Source organism: Gymnogyps californianus, chromosome 12, assembly GCF_018139145.2.
Source record: "Gymnogyps californianus isolate 813 chromosome 12, ASM1813914v2, whole genome shotgun sequence".
Lineage (NCBI taxonomy): Eukaryota > Metazoa > Chordata > Aves > Accipitriformes > Cathartidae > Gymnogyps > Gymnogyps californianus.
The window spans coordinates 10,661,302-10,672,826 of NC_059482.1; the positions used below are offsets into that span (position 1 = coordinate 10,661,302).

The window sequence follows — 11,525 nt, forward strand, 5'->3', positions numbered from 1 at the left end:
ACTCCCAATTTCGCTGGTTAAAATGAAAATGCTCCTTAATCCATCTTACTCTTGAAGGGCAGAACATTACTTTGGGAGTGACATAATAAAGATATGTTAGTTAATTATTTACCTTGTAATTAAAAATGGACCAATTACTAAGTCAGGATCTGTAGAATTTAACTAAGAATTTAATTGACAACTCATTTGCTGAAGGCTGAGTATGAAATCGTTCATTAAAAAGCTCTTAACACTTTTTTGGTTTTGAACGTGTTCTTAGAATATAACATGTGCTGTTGTCTAGAACCCTTGAAATCAATCTAAAAAGAGTTGGACATTCTGCTAATGAAATTTCTGGGAAGGTAGAAGGTATATTGGTGCGTATTTGCATCCTAAATCTTTGTTCTTGAGGACTTGGCCATTCAGAGTTTTGCTCTGATACTTGCATAGCTCAACTTTTGAATAAATGGGGTGCAGACATGCATGGATACTTTAGCTCTCCAGTATCTTGAAAAAATAAATGGTGAATAAGAGACAGATCTGCAGGAGGCATTATTTGCTTACTCAGTGCTGTCTACCACTTTATTTTTGTGCTTATTTCACTTCTATGCTATAACTTAGATTTTTAGTATTATCTTTTGAATTACTACTAAGAAAAAAAAAGAAAGAAAAACAGTTCTGCAGGAAATGGCTGCATATAGACACATACGTTTTGTATTTACCATACATATGAATTGAGTGTCTTTACTTGCACAAATGAAAGCTTATTATTAGTAACGACAAAAAGGTAGCGTGAAAACAGCCTAGTCTTGTAGTTTCTGTTTTGTCTACTTCTTTGCAGTTTATTACAGACAGTGACTTTAATCTGCTGCAGAGTATCAAGATAAACATACTTATTATTGCTAAGGACTAATGAGTTCTGTATTTTCTTTGTTTCTCTAACCACTTTTTCCTTTTTGAATTTAGTGGACTACCACAGTGCTGTGGACTGTGAGATGTAAACCCTGCACAGAAATGTTAATTTGTTGAATAAAATGTTTTCATTAGTGTTTTTCAAAATCATGGAAACTTTTCCATTGTTCGTATCTTTCACCTAACTTGTTTTCCTTGAGATCTCACGTGTCAGACTTCTAAGATTTTCCATATGGGACTGGGTAGGAAGGATAGAGATCCAAGAACTCTATGAATAGTCAGAGGGCAGAAAAGCATATGCAACAATACTCCATAGCCAAAAAGATTTCCTTTTTTAAAATTACTATAGGGTAAAAATGAGAGGTGCCTGTCAGATTGCATAAGCATTTTCTTTTTTCTCCATGCGCAGATTAGCTAAAAATCTTCCATTCCCTTTTGCCTTGCAAATGCAACAGTACCCCTGACATTCAAGGAGAGAGTAATTTAATTTCATAGAATCATACAATGGTTTGGGTTGGAAGGGACCTTAAAGATCATCTAGTTCCAACCCCCCTGCCATGGGCAGGGACACCTTCCACTAGACCAGGTTGCTCAAAGCTCCATCCAACCTGGCCTTGAACACTTCCAGGGAGGGCGCATCCACAGCTTCTCTGGGCAACCTGTTCCAGTGCCTCACCACCCTCACAGTAAACAACTTCTTCCTTACATCCAATCTAAATCTACCCTCTTTCAGTTTAAAGCCATTACCCCTTGTCCTATCACTACATGCCCTTGTACAAAGTCCCTCTCCAGCTTTCTTGTAGGCCCCCCGTTAGGTACTGGAAAGCTGCTATAAGGTCTCCCCAGAGCCTTCTCTTCTCCAGGCTGAACAACCCCAACTCTCTCAGCCTGTCTTAATCAGGGACTTATGTGCAGCAAAATGTGACATTTTTATCTAGACTATATTATGTAAAGCAATGAGCTGGGGGACCAGGTTCATGTTACAACTGTTGACAGCTAATGTTTTTCAGTAAGTCATGCAGCAGCAGAGGAGTGCCACTTTCCCATTCCCACCGTACTGCTGAGCCACTGCTGCAAGAGTGACAATGTGTAACAATGGAGGTTGGAAAGATAAAATTGAAGTTGACATGAAAAGCGTGTGACAAAGAAGCCCTACAACTGAGATACCCATAGCTAAAAAATCTGTGAGAAAGTTGTTCAGCACCTGGCTCATACCCAAAGAGAGTTACATTATTCTTTTCATTTAAAAAGGTTGGTGAACGCTCCTCAATAAATTCCAGTGGCAGGCCTGTAAGGAAGTGGAGCTGATGCAAGCTGGCACGGTTTTAAAATTCACCGTATGTTCTATTTCAGTTAAGATGTATTTCTGTTGCTTTATACTTTTTGCATCCTTGATCTGCAAGAGTAATAAATAGGGCGTGATCTCTTGCAGTTACCATTGCACTGTCAAATGCACTAAACTGTTGTGGCCTGAATACCTGTAATAAGATACCTGAATACCTGCAATTAGAAATGCAAAGATTTTTCTTGTTGAGTAGTACAAAACCAAGCAATGCTGCTGACTTTATAGTGAGTTCAACAAGCTTTGTAGCCAGCCAAGAAACATGCAACAAAGTGAAGTATTTTCAACATTAGTCATGTCCAATGCTTTTTACAGCTTTTCTAGATCATCACTTCACCTAAAAACGTATGGGAGCCCAGGCCTGAGCACAGAAGTTACGTGCTCATTTTGACCTAGCCAGCTTAATGTGGCTATATTTCCTACTACCTGGAGCTCCTGAAAGCTCTTTGTTAAGCATAATGCATTACAATAATCCAATTTAGACATGACAATAATTACTGTTCTTCTGCCAAGGCATCTACTGAACTGAAAACTGTCATTCCCAAAGTAAGGGTCACAACCTTCAGTGGGACTGCAAGACTAACAGTAGTGTAATTATTTATGCTAGTGTAATGAGGCTGATGAAAGTGGGACTTACTGCCAGAAACAAGCTGAGGAGATTTTTATGGGTCTGACTAGACTATTCTGAGCAGGAACAGTTGCTCTCCAAATCCTGTCCTTTCCCCAGCCCCTGTTTCGGACCTTAGAGAAGCTTTTTTGGGAGGCTGAGAAAATGAATATTTTCAAATGTATTCTGTTATCTCATTCTCTGAATCTGCTAAATTTTAGTTCAGATTAATATTTTCTTCAGCTCCTGTGATAAATATGGGAAGTATTAGAAAAACATCTGTAGGCTCCTAATTGGTTTCCAATGATTCATTCAGACAGCACATTTATAAATAGGGAAAAAAAAAGGGGGGGGGGGGGGGGGCAGAGAGAGAACAAGAGAGAGGAGAGTCTTTAGAACATACACTGCCCGTTTTACCCAGTGGCCAGAACATTTTTGTGGTACGTAATTAATACTATTTTGTTGGTGAAGAACTCAGTGTTGAAGTAAATTTCCTAGCCTGCTTCCTACCTTCTAGTGCTAGAATCCTTAGTATATTTTTAAGTTAAAAAATGTTGTTCCCGCTTGGATTCTGAACAGTGGGTTAGAGAACTCTTATTTGCAGATAAGCAATGGGCATTTGTTCTCTCTTCTTATCTTTTACTTCTCTATTCAACATCCATGTCATAGACCACAAGGACAGTTGACAAAATTTACTTTTTCAGTTTTTAGAAATTAATATCTTCAATAGTATTGGAGTTCAAATGTTCCTTTATGCAAAGAGGGAGTCAAATTGTCCATTATAATGCTAGAGATCATGTAGCAAATCATAAATTAAACGGTGGCCCTCAATGCACAGACATCACCTTTGACTGCGACTGCAGATTCAGTGAGGTCTCTGTGATGTACATGCAATTAAATCTGTACATTGTCTCTGAATAAAATTAAGAGTACTAAAGCAAATTTCAGCATAAGTAAGTATTACCCCACTTTTTTTAGACTACGTCTTAGCAATCTTTTATCATACACTAGATTCTTAATCACTGTCAACTCACTATACTTTCCTTTTCATTAAAGAACAGAGATGTTATGCAACGTTACTATGTAGTTCATGCCCTGTTTTCTCTAGTCCTATTTTGAGAAAATACATCTGAATAAAACTACATTTTTGGTGATGCTAAGTCTTCCCCCAGCAGTTAACATTTCATCTATATTTCTGTGACATGACTTTACGCTTTGTGGTTTTGGCAGATGGAGGAATGATTTTCTTCACATTTTTCATATGGTGAAGAGTTTACAGGAGCTAGTTTAGCAATAGCAAGCAGAGGAGGCTTTGATTTGCTTACCTGACGTGTGTCACATATAAAAGGCAATGTCCTTCTACTGTAGTTGTTAATAACTAGCTGTTCCACATGGATTTGTGCCAACACAAAATCCACCACCACAATTAGCAGTACAGCTGGCAGCAGCAGTGAAGGCAGTAAAGATTAAATGACCACGTGAACTGTCCCTCCAAATTAAAACTGATGTACATTGGCAAAAAATAAGAAAACTCACACCACTGTTGCCCCTTACACTCTGTTCTACTCTGGTAATAATTAGAGAAAATACTGCTGTCTGGGACTCATTATTTTTCACATGACATAGATTCACACCATTAATGACAAGAATCTGAGTATCCATACCAATAAAACGTCTCAAATTACAAAAACCTATAGATGACTTTCAAATGTTTGAGGATACAAATAACCTTTTGAAGAAGGTTGATTTTTAGAGGCATTTGTCAGTTAGGTGCCTGTTACTGACTTCTAGCTGGTGTTGCACATGTACGTCCAAAAAGTCTGCTTGGAAATTCCACTAAATGACATCCGAGAAATTAATTTTTTTCTGGGTAGAAGATCTTCCAGGAGCTACAAAATCTCTGCAAAATAGTATTCATGGTAATACTTCTATAGCATAGACTACGAGCTTCGTCTAGAGCAGGTTATTGTCAGAGCTGCAATAACAACAAACCCTCCCCCTTTTCATGAACCATGGCTGAATTATGCCAATCCCTGTACAAACAAATGAATGAAAAAATTAGTATAATGAGGATTTGAATAAGTATTTTATTGTACAATATTAACTGATAGAATACATTAGAGATTAGCCCAAGTTTCTTTAGTGATTCACAGTTTATTGTCTCACAGTGTCCTATATGATATACTTTCAAAATACAAGTTCTTTTCCACACTTTAAATGAACCTCTAGTAGTGTGCTAGAGCACCTCAGAAATATTTTAGGCTTAAGAGTTGTCCAAACCTAACCTTTGAATTCATGAACACAGTAAAACATCTGATTTGTAGGTCAGAGTGTGCAAAAAGCACAGCTGTTAACCATGACCTTGAAGAGGCTTTGCAGCTGCAGTTATGTTGCAGCGTGAAGAGTGACACATCTTTGTAACATTTTGCACTTTGTGAAATGCTGTATCTTAAACTCTGGGTTTGCATCCCGCTCCTTGTATTTATTATGGACAAAATTAAATCTCGCAAGTCAATCAAATGTGTCAGTCCTCTCCTGGTCATTCTGAAAGCACAGGGCAACCAAAAGACAGAAGCTTTGCAAACATACGGGGAACACCATGTAGTTTTGTCAGTAACTTTAGCATATGCATGAATAGGTCTGTGCCAAATTTATGCACATGAATTTGGACTCTCTTGCTGTAGAGTTTTCAGGACTAGAGCAATTGCTTTGGTATTGACAGTTAAAAGCTTCCATGTAAATAGATGCCTGGTGCCATAGTCTGACAGTGGTTAGATGTTCCAGTGATAATAGTTTGCCAGGAAGCAAGGCTATTGAAAAAAAGCCAAATCCAATTAAAATGTATCATCAGGTAAATGTGAGTTTTGGCCACAGACAGAATTATTCACTTTAGACTTCACTCAGGACACAAAGTAAACACCTCTCTTCATAAGAAATGTGACCTGTTACCAGCAACATATGCTAAACCGTGCATCTAACCAGTTAGGTCCACCAGCAGCACATCAGGAGACACTAATTCTACAGAGCATTACCTACACAAATCAGATGCAATTTCCCCCAGTACTGACTGTTCCCTGATGAGTGCCCAAGCACTGGACTAACCCCATGGAGAGTTGTTTGTTCGAGCTCAGGGAAGCCCAATGTAAGGTGTAACAGCTGATGCAATTTGTCTGCTGTATGGGAAACATCAGCCCCTATAAAATCATGGACAAACTGAGCTCCCAGGCAGCTGGAACAACCTCTCTGAAGAGCTGGACTCAGGCAGGGACAGCAGAAAGAGACAGAAGAGCATATGTTTTACTGGTTTTGAGAAGTGAGTTTATGGATTAATTTAAAGAGAATGTATCCTATGAAGAGGAATTTATAAAGCAAATGCGGTAAGTCCGAGTTTTTCACTGAGACATGATTGCTTTTTAACTTCATGAATAGCAAATAGGGAAAAATCATGGAAACACATGAATTATAACACAGTAAAATGAACATGAAAACTTCAACAGCACTGAAGGCCACCATACACCACAACTGAAGCCTACAACTCTTTCAAACAGCCTTGCCGTCTGCTTTGAACTTCTTGAAACCACTGGAAGGTATCTACAGGCTTGTGAGTAGATCAGAAAATTATACTGCTTGCAGAAAAGAAAAGAAAAAAAACAAAACAAAATAAAAACCAAACCCCCACATTTGCTTATTGGCTGTAACACAAGACCTTCAAGCCAGGAGAGGACTTAAAAAGTAGAACATTGCAGGCTGCAATTTATCAGTATAGACACAAGACGTCTATCTAACTAAAGGCATTATATAGAGACCTGTCCCTACCAGAGCTGACGAGAACCAGGTTGAAGATGAACAACAATATGAAGGGTCAAGGCACCCCTTCCCAATATGAGCTGTTGAAGTTGAGTGTTCATACAAGCAAGGTTTACTTCTTAAAGAAACTGTCTCTTAAAGAAAAGGACACAGGATATTCCTGATTTATCTTGTTCCAGAACTTTATCACGTGTAAATCTGCATAGTCTGTGTATAACGTTTTGTACAGTGAAAAAAGGTCAGTATAAAAATACTGCTCTCTCATTCTTTATCCATACTATGAGAAAAGCACAGTTTATTATAACAGGAAATAATACTTTATTATAAAATCTGCATGTAAACAAGTAACAAATTAATTGAATAACAGTTAATGGAAGTGCAAATTAACTTCATAAAATGATATCTGTTCTGTATTTAACTATATATATATATAATCTGTTTTCTCCCATTCTAATGTGGTTCTACTCCCCTCTCCCCACATTTAAGTTTAAAAAGATTTATCATTGCTTGCTTTATACTAAAAAGAGCGTACGAGCCTGCGTACAAGTTTAAATTTTGCTCTGCAAACAAGACAAGTCTATGGTGATACTTATCATCATCCTTCCTTATCTTTGCATCTCTGGTATCCACAGGACAAGAGGATATACAACATATGTACACAGTGAAAATGTGGGCATGTCAAGCCACTTATTTAAAGTTAGTTCATTTACTTGCACACATTGAAATTTAAACCATTTATCAATGAAGCAGACATTGTAGTGTAACTTCCGAACTTGCTTGCGCACCTTAAGGCATTAACGAGAGTCTCAATTGATAAGTCATTCTTGTTATCACCACAAGGATCATCTATACACTTCTTGTAACAGTCAAATGCTTGTTCATCACCCACGTGCAACATCTGGTCTTGCTGAAAGCTTCTAAAGCACAGATAAGTCATGGCAAGACTTTGATTTTGCTTTGAAAGCCATCTTCTTGTTGTTCTTTGCCACAATTCTCCCAAGGAATCGCTTTGCCTTTTTGCCTATGCTTTCTCTTCTTTTTGTGTTGGCCATTCTCCTAGCATTGTCTTCTTTACTGTCTTTGCGAAGTCTAATTTGCCGAACAATACCTTCAAACAGGTCCTTGACGTTATGATGAAGAGCAGCTGAGGTCTCGATGAATTTGCAGTCAAACACAACGGCACAGGCCCGTCCCTCTGGATGGAAAGAGAAAAAGGGAGATGAGTGGAGATGGACATTTTCTCTTCATATATACTGGCAGAAAAACAAAACAAAAATTGACTTTAAGTAAGGAAAGTGCCCTCAATGCCATGGAAGAGCTTTACTACATGGTAGGAAAGTCCAAATTTGCACTCATGGTTTTGCCCCCTTACTCTTCTTGGTTTTGTTGTGGTATGGTCAGAAATCTCATTTGACCAATGGTACTGAATATAAAGCAACAATAGTCCTCTAGGCAGACCATCCCAGTATTGTTTAAGAGCTAAAGCCGATATAGGAGAGGCACTTGGATGCATGCTTGCTGTTTGATAGGAAAGAGTGTGAGGTACAGTAAGAAATGGTTTTTATTTCTTCTAGGAGTTGTTGAGCAATTATGCACCTCTGCCTTACTGTAACAAGTGAGAGTTTTCCATGCTAGCTACAAATGAAGCTGATACAGTCCACAAGGTCAAGTCATTGAACAGATCACTAGAGGTCATGAAGTTGTACACCATTGGATTTGACTAGGACAGCACTCAAAATGCAAGATGCTCAATGTTCCAGATGTAAGCACGTCACTCTGGAACATTGCTGCAGTGCAAATTTCCATGTTCAACTTGTGGTAAATAACGGCAAAGTTGTAAACCTGAGCAAAGTACTGATGTCACAACTAGGACAGGTCAACCATGCACTGCCACCCGCCTGAAAAAAGTGATAATCTCCTGATGAACTCCAGCCAATTTCCTGTGCAGGCATTTAACACAGGGAACATGGTAAAACCAGACAGCAAGAGATGGTTCATCATCATCAAGGCACCGATATTTCAGAGTATTCTTCCCAGTGGAGAAAAAAAAAAAAAAAAACAACCAAAAAATCAAACCACCAAATGTTTAAATAGGTGAAATTAATACTGTGGTGTTGGCAGTAGTTACTGTGCTCTAGTTACCGAAATGCTAGCTGGAACTAGCTGAGAAAATTTGCACTGATCACAACTGGAGAACATATACAAAGACTTGAAGTTGTGTGAGCCTGGTCCCACCAGCTCAACTCAAATGTGATGGAATCACTTCCAGAAGAAAGAGGATTGTACAGGCTGTATGGGATCACCCTTTTCAAAGGCTGCCTGGGTTCTATGACATGGCACTCCTGTCCCTGAAAAAGCATAGCTCAAGCTATCAGATCTTGAGACTAGCAAGTGCTGCTGCACACATAACATACAGTTAAACCCTCTCAGTTAATACTGACCAAAAATGAATCCTACACAAAACAGTATGCTAAACCTGCAGCTCTGACGCATTTTATTCTCTGGTATTGCAGTTCATAGCATTGCTCTGCACAGTCACAAATCTTCCCCCACCACCATCTCCACTGTTTTCTGTGGTACCAAGTCCCTCAGCATGAACCAGCTGGCTTGATTTCTCTGGTGTGCCTCAAATCATACATTTTTCTACATCAAAACCGGACCATTCCTATTGGCCATGATCCTCCATAGCCTTTGCTACTAATTTAGACATTACTGTATAAATGAATATTGTCTCTTACCATCAACTGAGACTTCCCGGGACCTGACCAGGTCGCTTTTATTGCCCACAAGAATAATAGGAATGTCTTCTGTCTGCCTTGCTCTTCTTAGCTGGATTCTTAGCTCAGAGGCCTTTTCAAAACTAACTTTGTCTGTCACTGAATATACAATAATATAGGCATCTCCCATTTTCATACAGTGGTTCTGAAGCCATTGGCTGTCATCCTAAAACAAAAGGCAAGAAAGATTTATTGCACTGAAAAATCTATTCAACACTGATTAATGATTTAATTATTGTAAGCACCTTAAAGATATTTTTCCTAGCTTTATTATAAAAAGTCAGTAAATGTAAGCCAACCTCCCAATTTTTTTTTTTTTAAGATTTTGTTATTTAAAATATATTACAGAACAAAATTCTCTTGTTTCCACAAATAATATCAGGTCTGCACTGATCAGATTGTGAATCTCTTAATTTTACAGTAATTCCCTGGGCTGCTCATGTAAGCTGCTGCTTATTCAAAGCATTAAGGGATTCGCACTCCAGCCCTATTGAGGTTTTTAAATTGCCTGCCTAGCTACAAGAAATTAATTGCAGGAGAGAACAAAGGCCCTATGAATTCTAATTTTTTAATGTCACTTTTTTAATGTTACTGATCGGATCGAAGAAATAGGCAGACATAGTTGTTCCATTTCTACTTTTTTTTAGAGTGAACCACTTTTTTTAAGAGCGAACCACTGACCAAGCCATAAAGAAAAAATATCTTAAATCTGTAAGTACCTGCTCCCATATATCAAACACCACGAGGGATGCTTCTTCTCCATCAACTATAATTGATCTGTCGTACGTATTTCCTACGGAAAAAAAAAAAAAAAAGTTCAGAAAAAAGAAGTTATTCTTCTCCCTCCCTGCCGGCAGCCTGGCAGGGGGCAGCCGTAGGGAGATGCCCGGGGAGGTGCGGCCGCGGCCGCGCTCCGCCGCTCCGAGCGGCGGGTCCCCGGGAACGGGAGTCCGCCCGCCTCCGCCGGCGTGCTGCCGTGGGTGCCCCGCGCCGCCCCGCGCCCTCACCGGCCTCTTCCGCGTCCGCGCAGTCCTCCACGCCGCCGAAGATGCGGGCCAGGCTGGTCTTGCCGACGCCGTGCTCGCCCAGCAGGATCACCTTGTAGAGGTTGCTGTCGGAGTCGCTGCCCGAGGAGATGACGGAGTCGGAGGAGTCGGAGGCCCAGCTCTCCCGGTGCGCCTCGCCGGGGCTGTACGAGGTGCAGCGCACCAGGCCGGAGAGCTCGCCCTGCGGCAGGGCGGCCCGCAGGTCCCGCTCGTCCACCGGCATGCTTCGCCGGTGCAGGTGCTGGTGCACGGAGAAGGGCATGCTGCCGCGCCGCTTGTCCAGGTAGCGCAGCTTGTCGCCGCGGTTCAGAGTCATAGGGGTGCCGGGCTGCGGCCGGAGGGGAGAGAAGAGCTGTCAACACCCGCCGCCCCTGCTGCGCCCCAGCCCCGGCCGCCACGGCACGGCACGGCACGGGCGAGCCCCGCCGCGCCGCCCGCGGAGCAGCGCTTACCTCGGGGCGCTCCGCGGAGGGAGGGAAGCAGTGAGGGATTCCCCGCCGTTAATCGCCCGTGCCGCCACGGGAGCTCCCTCAGCGAGTGCTGCCGCCACCCCGCTCCTCGCCCCTATTTATGGCTCCGCCAGCCCGGCCCTCCCCGCCGTGACGCGCGCCGCGCGGCGCCGTGCCAGCGCGGCCGTGGGCAGCGCCGTCCGCCCACGGCGGCACGGCTGCTCTCGGCGGGCGCGGGGAGCCCGGCGCGGGGAGCCCCGCCGGGGGGAGGCGCGGCCCGGACTGCTGGCGGCAGCGAAGGGGTCGGCGGCGGGGCTCCCCTCCCGTCGGCGCGGGGAAGGCGCCCGGTCCGCGGCACGGACGGGCAGGGCGAGCGCCGTGGGGAGGCGAGGGATGGACGCGGAGCGTTTCGGTGGGAAATGCCGTTAGGTGCCGCGAGTGAAAGGCTGTGCAGTCAGGCTGGCGGGGTCCGCCCCACGTCCCTGCTCCTGCCCGGCCCGGGATACTTTTCTTCCCTGATGCTCCCCCCGGGTGGAATGGAATGGAATGGAATGGAATGGAATGGAATGGAATGGAAGACAGCATTTGCTACGTATGTCGCTTGTT

General features: G+C 42.2%; 1 protein-coding gene across 2 annotated transcripts; it reads right to left on the reverse strand.

Moving 5' to 3' along the window:
• Positions 1-6,925: 6,925 nt before the first annotated feature.
• On the reverse strand, positions 6,926-10,986 carry RRAD (RRAD, Ras related glycolysis inhibitor and calcium channel regulator). Of its 2 annotated transcripts, XM_050903907.1 has the most exons (5): positions 10,923-10,986; positions 10,432-10,798; positions 10,144-10,217; positions 9,386-9,590; positions 6,926-7,842 (listed from the first exon to the last, which is right to left on the reverse strand). In XM_050903907.1, the coding sequence occupies exons 2-5, from the start codon at positions 10,784-10,786 to the stop codon at positions 7,565-7,567; spliced, it is 912 nt and encodes a 303-aa protein (XP_050759864.1). In that variant the 5' UTR covers positions 10,787-10,798; positions 10,923-10,986; the 3' UTR covers positions 6,926-7,564. The 2 variants fall into 2 exon arrangements, with proteins under 2 accessions (XP_050759864.1, XP_050759865.1); XM_050903908.1 differs by lacking the exon at positions 10,923-10,986 and having other exon boundaries at positions 10,432-10,891.
• Positions 10,987-11,525: the final 539 nt, after the last annotated feature.